The following is a 21,091-nucleotide window of genomic DNA, read 5'->3' as shown; positions in this document are numbered from 1 at the left end:
ACTCCAACGCTGGTCTCCCGCGTCCCAACCACTCACGATGCCCGGAAAAAAAACCGGACTGCAAATGTTTTTCCCCACCCAAACTCTACCTTTCCCAACACAATTGCACCAGCACCACAACCGAAAAATATGCCCGCGCACCACTTTACACCGAAAAAAATACGCATTTAAAGGATTTGTAATTATTTTAATGCAAAAAGCATTACTTATAGCCACAATAACGTTTTTTGCTTTATTAAAGTATCAAAAACTGTTAGGTAAAAAATTTTAGCCCAAAATTGCAATTTCAACCTTTAAACTTTTTATTTAATTTATAAAAAAACATGCGGGCGCAAACGTTTATTTTCCGAAACCGATATCCAAAAAATGGAATAAGCAATTGTTAATAACGGGTGGGATGGCCGGAATTTTAATTAGGCTTTCCTTCCAAATGCGGCCGGCCTTAATATCCAAGCTTCCGTTAATACAATTTGCATTACAATAAAAAAAGCTGGCTTTCAAATGTGCCTGGCTTGCCAAAAAAGCTACGTGCTTTTACGCCTGGCGCAACAACGAATTAAATACGCCAAAGTAATGTTTAAAAAATATTTTGGGCCCCAAAATTAGCGGCACTTTCGCTTTTCCAACGAAACTTACTTCGGTTGGGGGGCTAAAGGACGTTTTTACGTTATTCGCCGGCCTTGGAAAAGAAATTGCCCAAATTGCGTGCAAAAAAAAAAGCCCCTTTAAAAAAGATGTTCGTTGGGTGCATGCTTAAGCCGCTATTGGATATAGCTTTAAAAGCCTTTTTGTTTGGTACGATACTAGCATTACCAACGGGAAAATGACCCTGCGTGCATATCGGGACGAGATTCTAAAGCTTATAATAAGTTCCTAGCTACGGAACGGCCAGAACTTTATCCTTAAAAAGGATAATGATTTTGGGCATGGAAAAAGCAAAAGTAATATTGTTAGGACCTGGAAAAAAAAGCACAATTTCCGGCATTACTTTAACTGCACGCATTCCCTTAATATCCCTTTTATTGAAAAGGCCTGGCAGGCCTTTAAAGCCGCTATAAGGAAATTGGCTATTTAGGATAATAATTTGCTAAAAAGCATTGCAAAGAAGGGCTGGAATAACCTTTCCCAGGCCCGGATTAATGCGTGGGTGGACGAAATACCAGATATTTTATAGAGGATCATAAATGCAAAGGGTAAAATGATTGCAGATTGAATGGGCTACTGTATTTGTGGTGGTGGGGAATAAATTTTGCAGTCCGGTTTTTTTTCCGGGCATCGTGCCACTCCAGCCAACCCCAGGTTAAAAGCCCAAAATGACAAGTGGCAAGTGGCGTCGACGTCAGTGTGGCTGTAGCCCCACCCTGCCAGTGTCACATCAATCGTGATGTGGCGCTGTATTCGGGCAGGGGTGCTGGCGGAAACCGCCGCTGGCTGAGCCAATTCGATGTTTTGTTTACTTTGAGGCAGGGACCAACGGGCAACTAAAAAACCCGCGACCGCCACAAACCCCGCCCTTGCATGACAGCCAGCGCGAACGATAGAGACAGTGAAAGAACAGACAAAACATCAAATACTACGGTACAGCAGGACTGCGAGCACCGCCGATGCGATAAACCGCCCCGTCACCGCCATTCCCCCTGTCGCTCGACGATACAGCCACCAAAATGCCCCGCGTCACGCAGGTGTCGCGCAGCAGCAGCAGGCGGAGCACCAGCAGGCAGGTCTCCGGGTCCATCTCACAGTCTCCTTTCAAGTCGCCCGTAAAGTGAGACCACTCCTCTTCCGCATGCGAACCCAGAGTGTGCCGCCCCGTGCGCACGCGGCCAGGGACCAGCCGGCTAACCCATCGACTTGCAGGATCCCCCTCAATGACGATGCGCAGGAGAAGGCCCAGCGCATGCACTCGCGCCAGGCCCTCCATGAAGCCCAGATCAACCAGCTCAAGGCCGCCGCCGCGACGCCCTCGAAGCGGTCTGTCAGCATCAGGCTGGAGGACCTCGAGAATGTCAACTCCTCGCCCGGCTCCGACCCTCGCACTCCCCGCTCCCGCGCCAGCGCCGGCGGTAAAGATTCAACCATCATCGATGACGACGGCTTCGTGGTCGGCGGCAGCGCCGTCACGCCCATGAAGCGTGTCCCCATTCTGGCCAACTTCGAGGAATGGATGAAGATGGCCACCGACAACAAGATCAACCAGGCCAACTCGTGGAACTTTGCCCTGATCGACTACTTCCACGACATGTCGCTGCTCAAAGAGGGTGATGGCGTCAACTTCCAGAAGGCAAGCTGCACCCTCGACGGATGCGTCAAGATCTACACCAGCAGAGTCGACAGCGTCGCAGAGGAGACCGGAAAGCTCCTCAGTGGCCTCGCAGACAGCCGCGACAGCAAAAACAAGAGGGCCGAGGGTGACGCCGAAGACAGCGGGGCAGAAGACGAGGTTGATGAGGACGGCAACGTTATCAAGAAGCCCAAGAAGAAGGTACGCGGTGACACCCAGCCAAGAAGTGACTCAAAAACTGACTTGCCCCTCCTCATACGGACAGGCGCGATCGGCCGAGGCGACCCTTGCGCCTTCCTTCGCGTCTCTTCAGCTGAAAAAGCTCGAGCTCGAGTTTGCCGTGGACCCCTTGTTCAAAAAGGCATCAGCCGACTTCGACGAGGGTGGTGCCAAGGGACTGCTACTTAATCACCTGATGATCGACACCCATGGTCGTATCGTTTTTGACAGCAGCGACGACAAAAACGACACCAGCGAGGCCAGGAGAGACGAGACAGAGGACGAAGGTGACGACACTGCACTAGGTGCCGAGGAGGCTGTTGAAGTCGGGTCCGCCGCCGCCGCCCCTGCCAAAGAAGACGACTATGAGGACGTCGACATCGATGTTGGCGCGCTGGGCGCGCGCTTCTTTCCCGAGCTCGGCCGCCTCGACGAATTCGATGTTTGCCCTTCACTCAAAACATTCGATCTCGGAGACCCTACTGGCACCATGGACATCCCCTTTCTCCGCGCACCCGACGACTGGAGACAAGACTCAGACAAGGATAAGACCCCCGGCCCTGACGGAGCGGGAGACAAGTCTGGCATGTACATCGACGACGACAACCCGCTTGGGTTCGACGACGACGAAGGCCTTGGCGGTTTTGACCTGAACGAGGTCAACATCAATTTTGGCGAGGGCGGCGAGGCTTGGGCGCGGGAGGCAGCATTGGAGCCCCAGATGCGTGTCTTTGACGCTGGCCTCGGCGACGACGGCGCCGGCGGGGATGGTGTCGATATGCTCGACAAGGCCGAGGGTGATTTTGTCGTGTCCATGTCACACGCCCAAAAGGAGGACAAGGTGCATGAGGACATACTCAGCTACTTCGACCAGGCGCTTCAGAAGAACTGGACCAGCGCCGAGCATTGGAGGATCCGCAAGATCAAGGACGTCAACAAGCCGGCCGCTCCGGCACGGCAGCGGAAGGAGAAGGAGGCCTTCGAGATCGATTTTCTGTCACCGCTCGACCCTGCTCTCGGCGACGTAATCTACACACAAGCGTCGGGCAATTCGGCCATCTCGATGCCAAAGAAGGACTGGAAGTCCAAATCGCGTAACCTCATCCCCGACGACAAACACTTCAACTCCAAACAGCTACTGTCCCTTTTCCTCAAACCCAAAGCGCGCCTCGGCCGCAAGCGGAGGCTTGGCGGCGGCGGCGGTGGCGTGTTCGGAAACGCGCACGAGGAGCAGCAAAACGACGTGCCCGACGGCCACATGGACGAGGCGTTCTGGGCGTCCCAAAAAGCGCCACTGATGCAATCCACAGAGCGCCCAGGCGACGACACGGGGCTGCCGCAGGGCGACTACGACGCCAACTTCTTCGACGACGGTCTTCCCTTCGCCGGCGGAGACGACGACGAAATGGACGAATTTGCCGACGCTCGCGAGCACTTCTCGCCCGGTGTCGACGGGGCCATGATGGGCGACCCAGGAGTTACGGACGCCTTTGGGACCGCCTTCAACGGCCTGACGGTTACGAATCCGGCCGACCTGGCGTTTGGCACCATGTTGGTAACGCAGAGCAGGCGGGTGCGGCCCGAGTATGTGCAATATGCACGAGTCGCCAAAAAGGTCGACGTCAGGAGGTTGAAGGAGGAGATGTGGAAGGGCATGGGCCTTGAGGCATTGGACAACGTAACTAACCCTTTCCCCCCCGCACGCCCCTTGTCGCGTTATAACTCCACGACGAGCGTTGCTAACGACTCTTGTTTGCGTGGCAAAACACAGGCCCCTGACAGATCTAGATTGCTGACGCCGCCTCCCGACGCTGCCGAAGCCGCTGGGGCTGCTGGTCCTGCCAAGGAGGAGCCGACACTGAAGTTCACGGATGTGATGAATAACCTGCAGAAGGTGTATCCCAAGACGGTTATGGATGACATCTCGACGAGCTACTGCTTCATCTGCGTCCTGCATCTAGCAAACGAAAAGGGCCTCATCATCGAGAAGACCGAGGACCTTTCGGAGCTGGAGATTCGCAAGGACTGGACGGCAGAGATAACAGAGGGCGGCGAGTGAACGAGTAAGAGCCGGCATTTTACACCTTGCCATATGGCCATGACTTGACTTGGATATGGTCAACGTCGCCAGATACGACGCATGGGCACTGAAATCAGTATGAATGATGAGATTCGGGATGCGCGTTTTGGTCCCTTGGTTGCTCTTCTCTACCTCTCCTTAGTATATCGACCGAGATACCCTCTCCTGTATCAACGGGTAGTTTGATGGTATTTTGTCCCAGGAGCTTGTTTGCCTTGATTTCGAGCGTACTGACCGACCCTGTCGAGGACGCTGGACTTGAGTTTGCCGGCTTCCCGTCAACAAGTCCTTGTATCGCCTTTGGTTCTTTCTCTTGATAATCAAGGATCTGATGCCTTGTAACATCGTGGCTCCTGTGGCCACGATGGCAATCTTGTTTTCGTATTTCCTTGTTTTTTCCTTGGTCCCTGTTTTCCTGTTTAATGCCCCTGAACAGTGCTAGTTGCAACCATCACGTGCATACCACGAGCCATAACAGTAGAGGCCGATTTCCCAAGGGGGTCATTTTCTATTCCGTAGGCCCTGGGCCTCGCCAGTCCCGAGCGAGGACTGCTTGTCTAAAAAATATGATCAGAAACCACGGCGACGCAGGCTCATGGAGCGGGGCGCCGCGAGCAGCAAGGCAGCAAGGCCAGGCGAGGCCGCAAGTGTTGCAGGTGTAGCAACCGCTTCTATTTCTTGTTCCCTTCGTCCTTGGGCTCGGGGTCGGGCTGGGGCTCTTGAGTCTGCGGTGGTGCTTCAGTCGCATCGATGGCCTTGATGACCTCGGGGTCGAGACCAGCTAGTATCTCATCCAGCCTCGCCTCCAGTTTGGAGAGATCATCCTCCAGCGAGGAAGCGGCTTTCTCGCCTCTGGGAAAGTAGAAACCAAAATCAATGGTAGAGAAGTTAGCCATAGCCAAGGAACCAAGCCAACTTTGAATTCCAAGATGCCCAGGAAATAAGAGGTAGTCGGAATAGCCCGCATCTCGTCCGCTTTGCTGTGAGGCCCGACACTTGATAAACTTGGAACAAAAAAAACTGGACACCCATGCGGGCCATTACGTAGCGAAGTCCACACGTGTCGTGAGCGAGAGCAGAGGCAGCAGCCGGCAAGCCAATCCATGCGGGACGCAGACACGACACACACACACGGGCTTTTCTGGCGTGACTCCCCACTCATCCGAGCCACGAGGGAGGTCCCGTCCCAGCAAGGGTGGCAACGAGATTGGTGGCAAGGAGGGATGAGCGCCAGCGGCCGCCCCTCTTCAGCTGGGGGAGTGGGTGCGAGAGGGCTGGTGGATCCGGAAAAGAAAATGAGGGGAGAAACGGAACAGAGCGGGAGAGACGATAAGGGAGAAAGAAAGGAAGATGGAAAAGTCAGGGTCCGGAAATGTGGCACCTGCACACACACACCCCTAGTCGGCGGGATATCGGCAGGGGTGATGGGGATGGAAGTGTTACAAAATTTACAAAATGGTGCCATTCTGACTTTGCTATGCGCCACGGATGGGGAAAGGCTAAATGGAGAGGGCGGGTGGGTCCCCTCCGGGAGCGCGCCTACCTATCAAGATCTTTCAAGGCCTGATGATTGGGGGTTCAGGGCCGGACCACAGGGCAGGGTTATTGCTGAGGTGGTTAGCCTCCAAAGAGCACAGGCTCAATAGCGGTAGCAGGTACGGGCCTGCTTTTTGCCCGCAGCTGCACGCTGCAAATTGCAGATGGCGCATCAACTCGAGAGTTTTGCCCGCAATGTACGCACCTTGGCCAGCTCCGACTCGATGGCCCTTGCGGCCAGGGGAGAATCGTCCTGGCTTGGCGTCGAAGAACCGTTGCCCTTTTGCGGAGATTGGGCGTCGGAGGACGAGGAGCCTGCTGCCATTGAAGCTGTCGAAAAGGAAAGGGGGTGGGAGGCTGTCGCGGGGTTGTGTCTTGTGAGCAAGCGAGGTCAGGATGGGGTCGCGGGCGGTATTCCTTTCTTGGTCCTTGAGGAACTCAAGCCGTGCTTGTTAGTCATCTACATATTGCTTGGGCGTTTCCGACTTGCCCCGCGGCCAATTCAATCGTGTGGAATCAACAGGGAAGGCCCACCGGCCTTCAATCGACCCCCCCTTTTATCATCCTATGTCCAAATTCGGGAGCGAGCGCTTGGACGACCCATGTTCGAGCATGGCCCTTTACTTCCCAATTTGCGCAGAACGGGCAGCGACGGCCTCGACGGTGTGAAGGATAGCCTGTGCTCAGACAGATCATAAAGCATCCATATGCCTCTCTCAGCTACGAGACATGAAAAAAGGACGGCCGATCAATGTCTGGCAGATCGCATATCCTGCTGCGGTCAAGGGGCGTCGAATCCGCGCCCAGCGCCACAGGACCCGCCAATTAGAAAGCTGCCATCCATTAGACCTCGTGTGCTTTTGTCGACGAACACAACCAGCGTGCGAAACCCGCCGGCTAGGTCCCGCCAGCTATCCGTGCCAAGTTTCTTGACACGTTCTTCTATCCAAAGTTCACGGTTACTGCCTATGCATAAATGGTATCCGGCGGCGCATCCCACTAGCCCGCTGACTTCCCCCAACGCTCTTTCTTTCCTTTGTGTGCTCGCTAGGCGCACGTCTTTTTGGAGGACGCTGGAGTTTAGCGTGGCGCGGCGAACCATGTGCGGCAGAGCGGCAGACGATGCAGGGGAGGGGTGGGTTTACAAGAGCCACGCCCGGTGCGGATTCCATTTCCTCGACCAGGTCCAGGGATTCTGGGCCTACGGTGGATCAACCAGCAAGTCGTACGATACTCGCAGCCATGTCACAGGGGTTGGTAGGGTTGGTATCAAGACTGGAGTGTGGGGCTAAAAGAAGCGCCCAAGCCCCAAAGTCTCTCCATGCCTTTTGGAGCAAAGCGAACGGCCTCAACCAAACGCCGGCAGAAGAAACACCCAATGAGTACGTATCTTCTTGCAAGCAGCGGGATTGTGCTGGTGAAGCCTTGTCCTCGGCACGGGGATGTTGTTCTGCACACACGCCGAGTCGCGAATCTTCTACAACGTAACATTTGAATGTGGCAGAAATATCAAAGTGAGGAGGGAAGGGGCGGCGGAAAAAAAAAATGAGTGCGCGTCCACACAAGCCATGTCGTGCGCTATCCTTTCTGTGCAACTGGTGGCACCAATGGCCACTTTTGGCCAAGCATCGACAATGATTGGATTCTTGGCCCCATGAGTCGTGATGCCAAAGCCGTCATCAGCTCAGCTGAACCCGAGACCTAGACCATGAAAGGCCAAGCCCAGGTCCCCCCTCTGGTCAGCCAGCTATACACGTAGGCTACTATACGAGAGGCAGCGGCAATGCACACTCAGCAAATATGGTAGGCGTTGGAAAGAGAAACACGTCCTCTCTTTAAAATTGACTGGTGGGCCTTCGGACTTCGGCTTCTTTGACGTCACCGCGAGAGCTGCGCGCAGTAGGGCGCAGTGCAGTCGTTTCTTACAGACGACATGCAATCCCATCAGTTCTCATAGGGCAGGCCTGCAGGGAGGGGGTGGGGTGAGGACAGAGGACGAAATTCTATCGGTCCAAGGTACTGTGCTTTTGATGCACATAAAAAGTAGCATCGAGGGGGGAGGCAATTTTTCGGCTAATGATACAGCTATTACCCAAACGGAGGCTCTCCTGCAGGCTGCGGGCTTGCTGCGAAATCTCAGAGGGACCTGCCGAGGCGAAGGAAGAGCTACCAGATGTCAAAAGGGGACGGACGGCAATGGGAAGCGGAAGGGAGGGGGACGATAACATCAACCAAGAATGCAGATAGAATTTGTTGGCGGCGGCATGGCAAAGGATCGCCAGTGACTTGATCTCGAGGTAAAAAGTCGATTCGGCCGTCGAAATTTGCATCTTGATGAGCAGCACCTATTATCGTGCGTGTCCGTCAATAAGGCATTTTTCTCTTTCCGAGCCTGGCAGATGGAACAAATAGAAGCAGCAGCAGGAAAGACCGACGTGCGCCCCAGCTGGGTAGTGGGGACGCGAGTGGAGGCGGGAGTGGACCGATCAAAGGTCGGGTGGTGGATGCATCCTGGCTGCACGTCCCTGCTAGCCCAGGCCGCCGTTGTGGTGTATCGTACGTTTTTTTTGCGATTTTTGTTTCCCATCGCCCCTGGCCATGGCACCCTTCAAGGATCATCGCGATCTCGGCTGTCCGGGGGGCGCACAGAACGAGGTCATTGGAGGGCTCCCGTACTTTCTTATCCTAGTCATGCCGGGTACGTACCGGTACTGCACGCCGCCGGTCCCCCACCGCCACACGAGACACAGTGCAAGTCGTGGGTCCTACACCCGCCGCGGCAAGGCAGGCGCCAGTGGCAGCCGGGCAGGGCCTCCACTACCTCGCACTCCTCTCGCTGCCATTTCGGACGGACAGCTGCTGCGGCGAGGGCAGGCACACCGTGCGGACTGGATTGCTGGCACGCACTGATTCTGGCGGCGCACAGGGGCCACGGGGAAGGGCCATGCCCCGAAAGGGAAGTGCCAGGCCAGGGCGGGCAGCGACAAACATCGAACCCACGCACGGCAGCGACGAAGCAAGAGCCCGGAATTGGGTCCAATGTGGAATGGATTTTTGCAACTTTCCGATGGCCTGCCCGCCAGGACCACCCAGGTAGCCACACCCTCGTAGCGTTTTCCGTGCGTGACGGCCAGGACCAGGCAGGCTATTCCTGGCCAGCCGGCGTCCACACTCCCACTTCCATCATCACCCTCCTCGCCGTTCTCGTCGACTCACTTAATCGTCCCCACGTCAAAGAACGGGGTGCTGTCGGCAACGTCCCTGCTTTGCCCGTCCCTGCGCGCAGCTCCCCCAAGAACCTGCGAGGCGTGTTCCCGCCTGCTCGGCACTGCTGTTCCGCCCTTCCCACTGCTTACTACGGAACTTAACTTGGTCTTCTGCCCAATCTTCCCTCCCCTCCAAGTCCACACCCTCTCCTGCCGTGTGTGCATCTCGGCCGTCCTGCTTGCTTCCCGCCAGCCAGCCAGCCAGCCAGCCAACCAGCTACCAGCCGACCCTGGGCGGCATACAAAGTAGCCTTCTCACCATCCTGCTGGTTGCCCTCTTTCCGCCTCCCAAGAAGGGCATCGACGGCCGGTCCCCTCGATCCCTCGTAGACTCTCTCGTACCTCCCGCGGACCAACTACGCCGCCGCCGCCAACCGAGCTCAAACGTCGAGGTTTTACTCTTACCCGCCTACTCTACCGGGTCACACATCCGCTCAAGTCCACAGAGCAGCCTTGTCCGCGTCTCTCCCGCCCGAGTTATATATGCACTCCTGGCTACTCGGTTCAGAAACCACCCCCTGAAATCAACAACACAAGCCGCTGTGCTCTCGTACGCCGTCACTTTCCAGGAGAAATCCAGAAGCACGGTTATTGCTAGAATCCTCAGTAGACATCTAGGCAGAAGGTGTCCGACAAAAGGTACGTTTGAACTGGACAGGCGGAGGCGGGCTCCTTTTCCCACCTCGGCGCGTGTCGCGTGTCGCCTTATTCCCCAGTCTTCCCGAATGCGCCCATTGAGGGGCATCAGCTCTGTGACAGGGCAGTCAGTCAAGCAGACGGACGGGCAGACAGGGCAGTGACATGGATGGCATCCCGAAAACCAGTTGGCAGCTGGTGCTCCTTCGGCCCGAAACGACGAAAAGACACATACATCAAGAGGAGGGATATTTGGGCGCATGCGGCGGACGAGCTGGAGAGCGACCACATTGTACTGGTACGAGCCGTCTATTGGGTTATGGGACTGCGCAATGCAGGACAAGCTGTCGTATTTCCCCATTCGGCCGCTTGGATCGGCCCAGCACGCTGCCTGGCCTATGCCGCTGCAGGCTTTCTGTTCGGTGGTGTGGGTTGGGGATGCCATCGAGATCTACCTGCCTGCCCGCCTGTCATCTTGCCTGACGCCTGGCACCGTGGTGGCAACCGGGAGTTGGGCCAAGGAGGATGTGCCCTTTGACAATGGAGCGCCCAATGTTGACATTAACCGTTCCCTTTGGCTCTAGCTAGAGGCATCGCTCGAGTCATAAAAGGCACTCTCACCACCTTGTCGTCGCCCGGTCTCTTCCAGGAGCCTCTTTGCCGCATTCTGCCCTCGGAGCCGAGCACCGACCGCGTGCTTTTCCCTTACAGCGTGTCTCGAGGGCCACCCCTCCCCCGAACCGAAACGAGCCGGTCGCCCTGGCGGTCCCTTGGTCTCATAGGCCACGACTGCCGTTTCCGCCTGGGACGTGTTGACCAGGGCCCTTGGAGGCCCCGCGACGCCATGTCGCAATCACTCGGGGAGATTTTTGGGGAGCTCGGTATCTCACAGTATCTCGATGCCTTTGTCGACCAGGGCTTCGACACATGGGATACCATTTTGGACATCACAGAGTCGGATCTGTAAGCTAGGCCCGCACCTGCCTGCCTAGGAAAAGGGCTGTCGGCTAACTGTCTACATCAGGGACACGCTCGGCGTGAAGCTGGGTCATCGCAGGGTAAGCCTCTCATGTCTGCCGCTGCGGGGATGGGATATTACATCTACTGGCTCCGCTGTGGGTGTGTTCCTGCCAGCTGACAAAGTTTGCACCTTTCTCTAGAAACTGCAGAGGCGAATCGCCAACTCACGAGGAGTCGCTCCGGAAGCGGCGCTGGCTTCTCCAACTGTATCTCCGACGCAACATAGTTTGGAAGAGCAACAACGACATGATGCACAGCGGGCTGAAACGCCTCGGGCAGATGCGACTGCCGGCGTCGCGACCAAGCGGAAGTACAGGCGGCATCCAAAGGCAGACGAGAATGCCCCTGAACGGCCTCCATCGGCATATGTCCTGTTTTCAAATAGTGAGTATCGACAGGCTGCTCTCCTCAACCACTCAATTGGTATACGTAATCGTCGCTTGCTGACTGGCGAAACTGATCAGAGATGAGGGACGATCTAAAGGATCAGCATTTGACCTTTACCGAGATCGCGAAGCTGGTGGGCGAGCACTGGCAAGCCCTAGCACCTTCAGAAAAGGAGCCCTACGAGACGCAGGCGCAAACGGCCAAAGACAAGTACAATCACGATCTGGCAGAGTACAAGAGGACTACACAGTACAAGGAGTATATCGCATACCTGCATGACTTCAAGCTGAAGCACGCCGCATCCTCGGGGGAAAAGGAGAACCTCAAGAGGGTCAAACTATCCGAGGGGAGCGCTTCCCCAAGCCACCCATCAGCTCCACGCAGGGCTCGAAGCCACACGACACCAGTTGGTGGCGGCAGCGCCGGCGCCGCCGGTGCCGCCAGTGAAGGTCGCAAGGGCAGCGAGCCTCCCCCGGGGTTGAGGGACCAGAGGGTAGGATCCGTCGCCAGTGTGCCCGAGTACAGCGCCTCGACAAACTACCCGATAGACCGGTCCTCGGTTGAGCGCTCGCCGTCTCGCAGCTCGAGCCCAAACGAGGGCTCCGTTCACCGCGCCCCCTACTCGAATCCCAGCGCGGCATCTATGCTTGACGGTCATGGACAGTACCAACACGCGCCTCAACAGCACCACAACCTCCCATCCTTGAGCAATATCCTGGAGAACCCGGGCCAGAACGAGGAGAGCCGAGGAGGTTTCAATCCCTTTCAGGGCGGTTCGCCAGCCCTCCATGAGCATCACGCGCCCGCGCTGAAGAAGGAGTTCTTCTCGGGTGCGAGTCCATCCTCCTCGACCGCCTCGGTCTGCCACCACCCCCGCACTTCGGTCGAGGGTTCCTTACCGATCCATCTACTTTTGGTGTCGGGCCAGGGAAAAGCAGGCGCCGTCTCTGCCCTCGAGCCGTCGGCGATTAGCAGACCTTCAGAACGCAGCAACCCACGCAAGCGCTCGGCCTCGCCAGAATCAAGGCCGTCATCGCTGCTCCACTACGCTCACCATCATCACATCGCCAGCGATTCCTTGATGAAGGCACAAGGTATAACAACACCGAAGCCGTGGCGTGCATAGGAATCGCACACGCACTGAGAGAGCAAGAGGAGGAGGGGGACAGACAGAACAGCAATGCTGACCAGACGCGTCACGCTTCCGCTATAGGCTTTTTCCCTGCACCCATCCCTGCATACCACTCGCCTGACGGCCACCACGTGCCCTCCAAACTACCCGGCTTCCCGAGCTTCGACGGTATGACGGCCTTGTTGAAGGCAGGCGAGCTCGTGAACCGTCAAACTCACTGAAGTCGTTTACTACACCCTGTCCACTTTTACATACCCATAAAGACATGTTGCGCGCCACGGTATCTCGGCTTCTGATTTGGGGCAATGCATTGCTTCTCTCATTTAAACACATTTTTGCGTGACGGAGTTTTGGGATGGAATTCACATGATACCTGGCATATATGCCGCCGAGAGACGGAGCATGAGGGCATTCAACGTTATCTTCTTCTCATCTTGCTATTCTATTTTCTCATTTCTCCATTTTGGATCCCCCAAACAGCCTTGTTTACGAGCCGGCCATCGGACCAGGTGTAGTGCTTGTTGTACCTCTTAACGACCCAATTTTACCCAAGAAGCAACTTTTACTTGACCCAGTGCTACAAGTTTTATCGTGCGTCGAAGGAGCTGGTGGGCGCTCAGAATCAAACCAACAAATGACTGGCATCATCAAGAACATGAAATCGACAAACAAAATGACTAGGATTAAGGCAAAAGCCTCATTTCTCATGACCGCCCAGCTGTCCCTTGTTGCCTAGATGGCCGGTCATGCTTTCCCATTTCGCTCCTGACGCCTGCTTGCTGCATCGGCTGTAGAACCCTTTGGTCTCGTCGTGACCCAAACCCCGCCTCTTCGCTCCCCTCTTACCACCAACATGGGGAGATACCTGGGGCAGCCCCGTCTTCAGAGGCGAGGCGTGGAGGAAGATGGGTAGTGATTACCAAGGGAGGTACAAGTCCAAGCCCATCCAGCTAGCCAATACCGTCCATCCTCGAAAACAAGGGGGATCAAAAACCAAGCCGGAAAAAAAAATAGGTGAACGCCAGGATGGAAATGCCCAACGAGATAGAGAAACAGGTAGGGGACAAGGCCAATACGAGTAGAGAAAAAAGAACAAGCAAAACTCCCCAATCTGGTGGTGGTCGTCAAAGCGTTTAAAAACGGCCATCTGTCATTCTCAACATGAGCTTTCCAGCAATCAGACAGGTCCTGCTCGGAGCAACAAAGCCAAGGTGGGAATACTGATAGGGATAATCGTAAAGAAAGAACAAGGAGACCCAAAAAAGAAAATAAAAATAAAAAAGAAAAAGAACAAGGCGCCAATGCGAGCTTGTGGTATAGTGAGGTGCATGATAGCCATCGTGTTTCGGATATTTCACAGCCCAAAAGGGTTAAAAAAAAACAAGGAGAAGGACAACCAAAGTAGGCGTGGTGGGCGAAACAATGAGAATGTCTTGTTGGGTGCGCTTCGAGCGACCGTCGTACGAGAGAGAGGGAGGCCGCGCGACTAGCTGCTGTGCGATCGAAGGAGCTGCAAACGAACACGGGGCATAAAAAGGTCCCCGAACGTCAGCTTTATTAGACGCAGCCGGGTTCGGAAAGAGCGCTACGTGCCCTTTGGATAGGATCGTCCTCGTCGGCCGTCAACAGCGCGGGGCTGTCGAGGCCGCCCGAGAGGGACTCTGCTGTCGTGACGGCCCGGTGGTGCAGCGTCGGCCGCATCGAGGCTACCCGCGACGGGTCTAGCGAGGGTCCGCCCTTGTGCTCAGCGTGCCTGACGAGCTCGAGCTCGCGGTCCCGGTTCTGCTCTAGCAGGGCGCCGCCGAGCGTCGCGCACTTGAGGATCGTCTGTATCAGGTGGTTCTGCTGCAGCGGCTTGGAGAGGTACTCGTCCATCTGCGCCTCGATGCACTTCTCACGGTCGCCCATCATGGCGTGCGCAGTCAGAGCGATGATGGGCGTCCTCTGGCTGCCCAAGCTTCGCTCGTACTCGCGGATCTTTGCCGTCGCCTCGAAGCCACCCTGCGTTCAGTCGTCGGGGTTAGTGTCATGAACGGCCATCACGCATCACGCAATGGCATAGGCGGCAGGTCTACCGTGCCGTTGCCGGCGTGAGCAAGGGGGTTGAGGTGGGGGGTTGGGGAATAAGAAATATACCATGACAGGCATTTGCACGTCCATCAGGATGACGTCAAACTTCTTTGCCTTTACCGCCTCGAGAGCTTCCTCTCCGTTGCTCACAACCGTCACGACGTGATGGTACTTCTCGAGGATCTTGACGGCCAGGCGCTGGTTGACCGTGTTGTCCTCGGCCAGCAGGATGTCAAAGGACTTTGTGTTGTCGGCCAGTGACGGGGTTGCGCGGTTTTCGAGCGCCGGCACCATGCCGTTGCCCAGGTCGATAAGCTGGCAGGGAGTGGTCATATACGACGTAATGCCCAGATCCAAGCACGACTTGAGGCTGACGTGAACAGACGGGGCGAGCAGGACGATGGGCAGATACTTGAAGTCGTCGATGCCGCGCAGACGGCGGGCAGTGTCGATCGAGTCGACCACTATGACGTCGTACGGCGACGTGCCCTTGTTGCACGCCTTGGTCAGGGTGTAGTGCTGCTCCGACTCGAGGACGATGGCCTGCAGGCCGAGAGCGCCCAGCATGGTGGCCACCTGGGAGCCGTGTGAGGTCTTGCCCTTGTCAATGAAGAGCACCTGGTGTCCCTTGTACGGCTTGAGCTGCTTCTCGATGAGGATGAGGTCGGAGCCGGCCAGGCGGACGCGGCAGGTGAAGTAGAAGGAGCTGCCCTTGCCGTACTTGCTCTTGACCCAAACATCGCCGCCCATCAGATTAACGAGGCGCTTCGAGATGGAGAGACCCAGGCCGGTGCCGCCAAACTTGCGCGTCATGGAGCCGTCGGCCTGCTGGAACGTGTCAAAGATGAGATCGAGCTTGTCCGCCGGGATGCCGATGCCCGTGTCGGTAACGACAAACTCGATGGCATACTCGCTCGAGCCGCACGGTATGCCGTTGCTGGCCTGGCTGATGGTCAGGCTGACCCCGCCGTGTTCGGTGAACTTTATGGCGTTGCCGACCAGGTTCAGGATGATTTGGCGCAGGCGGAACGAGTCTCCGATGACGTGGTCGGGCACCGAGGCGTCGACGTGGTACGTCAGGTCCAGGAACTTCTCGTTGGCCTTGACGGCCAGCGTCTTGAGCGCGTTGAAGACGGTACCCCGCAGCGTGTACGGTATCTCCTCGATCACCATGCGACGGGCCTCGATCTTGGACAGATCCAGGATGTCGTCGATGATGGTCAGCAGGCTGTTTGCAAGGCTGTTTACGATGTTCAACATTTCCCGCTGGTACTGAGTCAGATCCGTGTCGAGCGTCAGCTGTGTCATGCCGATGATGCCGTTCATGGGCGTCCGGATCTCGTGCGACATGTTGGCCAGGAACTCCGACTTGGTCTTGTTGGCCAGCTCGGCCGCCTCCCTGGCTTGTGTATTCCTCTGGATACTGTCGCGCAGGTTGTAGACCATCTGGTTGATCTTGCGCTTCAGCTCGTCCATCTCGCCCGAAGCCTCCACCTCAACAAGCTTGGTGAAGTCGCCATCCGTCGCCGCGTTGGTGATGTCGCCGAATGCTCTCACCTGAGCAGTCTTGAGTTGGCGTTCGCTCGGGTCAGCATCTTATCTCATGTGTAGGCAGGCAAAATGGGTAGCAGCCGCCCATGCGTGCAAATCAAGACTCACCAGGTTGTTCGCCATCGTGTTGACGTCGGTCGTGATCTCCTTCCACCTTCCCTTGAGTCCGGCAACGTCTGCTTGGCCTCCCATGATGCCGTCGACTCCCACGTCCTTGGCAACCCGCTGAACTTCGTTACAGAAAATGGATAGACGGTCCACCATGTTGTTGATGGTCTCTTTGAGGATGAGGATCTCGCCCTTGGCCTCGACATCGATCTTGCGGCTCATGTCTCCGTTCGCAATTGCCTGCGTGACCGTCGAGATTCCTCGGACCTGTCGGTTTGGATTTACGGAATTAGCCAGGCCCAGCCCGTTCGCCACACGTGGCCGCCATCTTTTAGATTTGAGCAGTGGTAGTGGCAGGGAAACATCAAACGTCTCGACATGACATCCGTCTTGACATCGGGCGACGCAATGTCTGTGCCTGTCCGATTGTTGAGATGGCACAAAGCCCATACTTTGAGCCCGGGCCCGTGGTCCCGGGTTCGTTGAATGCACGTACCTGTGATGTGAGATTTCCGGCCATGGTGTTGACGTTTTCGGTGAGGTCTTTCCATTTGCCCTCTACGTTTTCGACCTGAGCCTGGCCGCCCAGCGTCCCGTCCGTGCCGACTTCGCGAGCCACCTTGCTGACCTCGAAGGCAAAGGTGCCGAGGCGGTCCACCATGGTGTTGATGGTGTTTTTGAGGTCCAGGATCTCGCCCCTGACCTCTACCGTGATCTTCTTGGTGAGGTCTCCCTTGGCCACAGCGCTTGTGACGTTTGCGATCTCTCGCACCTGGGTCGTGAGGTTCATGGCCATGCCGTTGACGTTCTCCGTCAGGTCGCGCCATGTGCCCTGCACGTCGTGAACGGTGGCCTGGCCACCAAGGCGGCCCTCGGTGCCGACCTCCCTGGCGATCTTGGTGACCTCGCGCGCGAACTGCTGCAGCTGGTCCACCATGGAGTTGATCGTGTTCTTGAGCTCAAAGATCTCGCCGCGGCACTCGGCCTGAACCTTTTGCGTGAGGTCGCCCTTTGCCACGGCGGTGGTGACCTTGATGATGTCCCGCACCTGAGTGGTCAGATTATTTGCCATGGCGTTGACGTTGACTGTCAGCTCGTTCCACATGCCCTTGACGCCTTCGACGTCGGCCTGGCCCCCAAGCATGCCCTCGGTACCCACGTCCCTAGCGACTCGGGTAACCTCGGATGCGAACGTGCGCAGCTGGTCCACCATGGTGTTGATGGTTTGCTGTAGCTGTAGGATCTCTCCCTTTGCCGGTCTCTCGATCTTTTGTGTCAGGTCGCCGTGGGCAACTGCAGTTGTGACCGAGGCGATTTCGCGCACTATTTGCCGGCTTTGTTAGATATCATATTTTTTACGCTGACTTCCAAGCTCGAGTGGGGGAGGCCGGTGCTCTGGGATGTGGTTTGCGCGTACCTTGGTCCGTCAGGTTTTGGGCCATTATGTTCACTGCGATTCGAGATGATGTTAGCATGCAAATCTCTTAGTGACGGCGCCCGGTGCCGTGACTGCGGGGTTCGTGCTCACCGTTGTCTGTCAACTCCTTCCATGTTCCGTCGACGCCCTCGATCTGGGCCTGTGCGCCCAAGATGCCTTCGGTGCCGACCTCGCGAGCAACCCGCGAGACTTCACTAGAGAAAACCTGGAGTTGATCCATCATGGTGTTGAGGGTTCGTTTAAAGGTGGTGATTTCCGGGTCCATCTCGACCGAGTTAAGGCGCACTTTCTTGGACAGGTCACCGAGAGAAACAGCCGTAAGAATCTCCCCGATTTCCCTGAGCGCCTTCTGGAAAGCCTCGTTCGCCTTCTGGTGCTTCCAAAGCTCCCTCTCCAGCGTGGCCACGCGCTCCTGCTCGATCATGGCCAGGGCCTTCTCCTGCAGATGCTTCTGCTCGATCAGCTGGGCGTTGACGCCGGCGAGCTCAGCGCGCTGGCTGTCGAGGAGCTTCGACTGGTCATCCACATGTTCGCGCAGACCCTCGAGGTCCTCGTCGGAGATGGCGTTGACTTTGGGGGTGCGCGGGTCCGGGCAGCCGTTCTTCAGAGGGGCGCCGCCCTGCCTCGACTGGACCGAGCTGCGACTGGAGACCACGGAGCTGGGGGAGGAGGTCCCATCGTCGCCGAAGAGAGAGTGCACCGTCTCGTTAGGGGTATCGGGGAGGTTCGTGGCGGCGACGGAATTGGCCCTCGTCTCGAGCTGCTGGATGCGGGAGACCAGGGCGGAGAGCTCGCGCTCTAGAGCCTGCTTCTCGGGCGAATGCAGGCCGGGGAGCTTGACGAGCGGCGACGGCCTGTCGGGGCCGTTGGAGTTGGTGGCAAGCCGCTCCACAAAGGCCGCGACGGCGGCCAGCGTTGAGGCGTCCTCGACCATGGTGCGCACGGGCGTTGGTCGCACCAGCGGGCGGGCTCGAGGGGCAAGGTAAAAAAAAAGAGAAAAAGAAAAAAAGATACAGAAAAGCCCAGAGCAGCAAAACGGCAGGTGGTGGGGGGGAAATAACCTAGGGTATTGGGACAAAGAAGGGGATCGGGAACAGAAAGAATGCAGCTGGCTGGGAAAGAAGCCCCAGTCAGTGTTGCGACGGCAGCCCAAGGAACAGCGACGGCGGCCTCATGGATGGACGGTAGGCAGGTCGGGTCGAGGGGAGGAAGGGAGGAGGGGCTGAGTACCTAGGATAGGTAGAGAGGTAGGTGGTAGAGAGGTAGGTAGGTAGTAGGTAAGCGGTAGGGTGGTCGGAGGCAGTTGGGGGAGGTAAGGTAGGCCAAGTAGGTAGGTAGGTCGGGTAGGTAGTGGGCAATATTGAGAATTAGAAGAAAGAGGGCTGGTTGGCAGGAAAAAGGGAGATGCGCCAGGCGGTGCGGGCGTCTAAGTCGCGGCGGATTCCAGGGCCAGAAAGTCGCCGCTCTTTCGCTACGGTTGGTCGTTCAGCGGGCAGAAAAAAGTGCGCGCATTCGGGGGCCAGGCTGTGGCCCGATATTGCAGGTCTTCGAAAGAGCAATCGAGGCGGGAGGGACAGGACCAGGCGGCACGAGGCGTGTGTAAGTTGTATCACTCCAGAGTCGAGACCCAGGACAGCCCCCCCACGGTGGAGCAATGCACGGGCAGGTCGCCTTCAATCTCTGAGCAGCAGCAGAGGCAAAAGTGGAGAGAGGACGCCGATTGCAGACGGGTTCGAGCGAGGGATCGATGGGCCGGCGGGGACAGCGAAGGGAGGAGGCAGGCGAGGCGACAGGGGTTATCAACCACAGGCACAGGCGCTAGGCGACAACGAGACGTCGGATCTGCCCTCAACCATTGGCCGCCGATGGTGGAGGGGAAAGGCAGGGCGTGCGAGCTTTGCCGTAGGCTGGATTTGGCGGTGCGCGAGGGAGGCACGGAGGACATGCAGGTTGGCAGAGGGGTAGTAGGTGAGCACCTGGGAAAAGCAGCCAACTGGTGTGCCAACGTCTGGAACCGATGGGACCGTGGGCTTGCAAGACACAGCCCGGCGATCGGTGCTTTGTTGGTCGAGATATGCCCGGTTATGCGATTTACGACGGCGCCAAATGCGGTGTTGGTACGTGACAGCAAGAGAAAGCCCCGGGATTACGGTTTGGGTACCAGTTTCAACCACGCTGAATCCAGCAAAACGGTGCCAGAAATCGGTGCCCCTCCGGCCGGTTGAGGGCCAGTCAGGATATTCACAGTGAGCGCATCCCAATCGAAGGTGCCTTTATTTACACACATTGGCCATTTCATTTGAAGCTTCACTCGACACCGCCAAACCGTCTTCAATGACTAGACCCCTGGCGGGAATCGAGGCAGCGATAGCCGTTTCTGCTGATCCCGACGGCGCCAAGCTGCGAGCACCCGTACTCCGTGGGTATGCCAACGTTGCACAGTGACTGGTGGACTGTGTATTTTTTATTTTATTTTTCTCTTTTTCTCTTTCTTAGGGGAAATGGAGATACACCACTCCATCATCCTAATCTGCGAGCGCACGCACGCACCGATGGATGTTTGCCCAACGCCACCAGGCCGTGCCCTGCCCGCGAGCACCCGTTTTTCGTCTTCACTTGTCTTGGTCCAAGGCTGCAAGGTCTCGCCGAACTTACCCCAGCCCCGGTGACGCTCCGTCACGAACTCTAGGTGGTCTGGTCCGCAGGCAACTTTTGGCACTACACGGTAGCCTGCAGGCACGAAAAAGACGGAGCGCACAGCGCGGGCGGCAGGCCACCGAGACGGTGCCGGCCAGGGCAGCCAGGCACTGGGTCAGCGCGGGACTTTGACACTGGGCCTGATTCGTGGCCGCCTATGCGAGCCGCCATGGAGCCGAGCCAAGGCCGTGTGGCAGCTCCGCCCTGCATCCCTGCGCACCCGCCGCCCTTGGTTCCAAGGCTCTTTTTTTTTTTTTTCTCGTGGCCCAAAGCGAAGAAGATCGCTCGGCTAGCTCGACGCCCATCACCATGGTTGCGCCCCGTGGTTAGCTGCGTCCGGGGTTGGGCAAATCCGTCACCGGACAGTGCGCCACTACCAAGTGCTCCCCTCCGACAAGTTGTTGACTCGGACGGAAAAGCTTCTCTTCTTCTTTTCAGGGTCCATGGCGGGCAGGACGCCAGGCGGGCAGCCATGCCGTAGCCGCCGCCGTGTTTATGCATCTTGCATCCCTCGCGTGTCTCGCTAGAGATGCAAAAATGCCAATCCCCACAGTCCGCCCCGATCTCTCTCGTGCTGCGTTCCGTTAGAACACGAAAGCCTCGCACACGCCTGCCTACCTCTCCGCTTATGAGCAGCTGTGGAACTGCTATGTGCCAGGGTGCGTTGTGC

The 21,091-nt window shown here is 57.0% G+C and overlaps 10 protein-coding genes across 10 annotated transcripts; 7 read left to right on the top strand and 3 right to left on the bottom strand.

Annotated features, from left to right (window-relative positions):
• Positions 1-37: 37 nt before the first annotated feature.
• On the top strand, positions 38-1,075 carry GGTG_01525 (hypothetical protein; the record flags this gene model as incomplete). Its single annotated transcript, XM_009219292.1, has 3 exons — positions 38-257; positions 491-570; positions 878-1,075. The coding sequence occupies 3 exons, from the start codon at positions 38-40 to the stop codon at positions 1,073-1,075; spliced, it is 498 nt and encodes a 165-aa protein (XP_009217556.1).
• Positions 1,076-1,471: 396 nt separating this feature from the next.
• GGTG_01524 (condensin complex component cnd2) lies at positions 1,472-5,097 on the top strand. The gene is made up of 4 exons (XM_009219291.1): positions 1,472-1,765; positions 1,858-2,482; positions 2,547-4,178; positions 4,272-5,097. Exons 1-4 carry the CDS (start codon positions 1,665-1,667, stop codon positions 4,557-4,559), a joined length of 2,646 nt encoding a protein of 881 aa, XP_009217555.1. The 5' UTR covers positions 1,472-1,664; the 3' UTR covers positions 4,560-5,097.
• Positions 5,098-5,251: 154 nt separating this feature from the next.
• On the bottom strand, positions 5,252-6,441 carry GGTG_01523 (hypothetical protein; the record flags this gene model as incomplete). Its single annotated transcript, XM_009219290.1, has 3 exons — positions 5,252-5,432; positions 6,124-6,143; positions 6,322-6,441. The coding sequence occupies 3 exons, from the start codon at positions 6,439-6,441 to the stop codon at positions 5,252-5,254; spliced, it is 321 nt and encodes a 106-aa protein (XP_009217554.1).
• Positions 6,442-6,986: 545 nt separating this feature from the next.
• Positions 6,987-7,408, top strand: GGTG_01522 (hypothetical protein; the record flags this gene model as incomplete). Its single annotated transcript, XM_009219289.1, has 1 exon — positions 6,987-7,408. Exon 1 carries the CDS (start codon positions 7,085-7,087, stop codon positions 7,406-7,408), a length of 324 nt encoding a protein of 107 aa, XP_009217553.1. The 5' UTR covers positions 6,987-7,084.
• A 1,297-nt stretch (positions 7,409-8,705) lies between these two features.
• Positions 8,706-9,026, top strand: GGTG_01521 (hypothetical protein; the record flags this gene model as incomplete). Its single annotated transcript, XM_009219288.1, has 1 exon — positions 8,706-9,026. Exon 1 carries the CDS (start codon positions 8,715-8,717, stop codon positions 9,024-9,026), a length of 312 nt encoding a protein of 103 aa, XP_009217552.1. The 5' UTR covers positions 8,706-8,714.
• Positions 9,027-9,328: 302 nt separating this feature from the next.
• GGTG_01520 (hypothetical protein) lies at positions 9,329-9,571 on the bottom strand (the record flags this gene model as incomplete). The annotated part of the gene is made up of 1 exon (XM_009219287.1): positions 9,329-9,571. Exon 1 carries the CDS (start codon positions 9,545-9,547, stop codon positions 9,329-9,331), a length of 219 nt encoding a protein of 72 aa, XP_009217551.1. The 5' UTR covers positions 9,548-9,571.
• A 779-nt stretch (positions 9,572-10,350) lies between these two features.
• On the top strand, positions 10,351-10,602 carry GGTG_01519 (hypothetical protein; the record flags this gene model as incomplete). Its single annotated transcript, XM_009219286.1, has 1 exon — positions 10,351-10,602. The coding sequence occupies one exon, from the start codon at positions 10,351-10,353 to the stop codon at positions 10,600-10,602; it is 252 nt and encodes an 83-aa protein (XP_009217550.1).
• A 260-nt stretch (positions 10,603-10,862) lies between these two features.
• GGTG_01518 (hypothetical protein) lies at positions 10,863-12,551 on the top strand (the record flags this gene model as incomplete). The annotated part of the gene is made up of 4 exons (XM_009219285.1): positions 10,863-10,981; positions 11,043-11,076; positions 11,179-11,422; positions 11,503-12,551. 4 exons carry the CDS (start codon positions 10,863-10,865, stop codon positions 12,549-12,551), a joined length of 1,446 nt encoding a protein of 481 aa, XP_009217549.1.
• Positions 12,552-13,218: 667 nt separating this feature from the next.
• On the bottom strand, positions 13,219-19,268 carry GGTG_01517 (sensor protein gacS). Its single transcript, XM_009219284.1, has 6 exons — positions 17,815-19,268; positions 17,704-17,736; positions 16,783-17,609; positions 16,287-16,553; positions 14,694-16,193; positions 13,219-14,558 (listed from the first exon to the last, which is right to left on the bottom strand). Exons 1-6 carry the CDS (start codon positions 18,656-18,658, stop codon positions 14,115-14,117), a joined length of 3,915 nt encoding a protein of 1,304 aa, XP_009217548.1. The 5' UTR covers positions 18,659-19,268; the 3' UTR covers positions 13,219-14,114.
• Positions 19,269-19,798: 530 nt separating this feature from the next.
• Positions 19,799-20,169, top strand: GGTG_01516 (hypothetical protein; the record flags this gene model as incomplete). Its single annotated transcript, XM_009219283.1, has 2 exons — positions 19,799-19,841; positions 20,030-20,169. 2 exons carry the CDS (start codon positions 19,799-19,801, stop codon positions 20,167-20,169), a joined length of 183 nt encoding a protein of 60 aa, XP_009217547.1.
• Positions 20,170-21,091: the final 922 nt, after the last annotated feature.

The sequence above is a fragment of the Gaeumannomyces tritici genome (genome assembly GCF_000145635.1).
Source record: "Gaeumannomyces tritici R3-111a-1 unplaced genomic scaffold supercont2.1, whole genome shotgun sequence".
Lineage (NCBI taxonomy): Eukaryota > Fungi > Ascomycota > Sordariomycetes > Magnaporthales > Magnaporthaceae > Gaeumannomyces > Gaeumannomyces tritici.
Note: the sequence above shows the minus strand (reverse complement) of the source record. Positions and strands in the feature narration are given on the sequence as shown.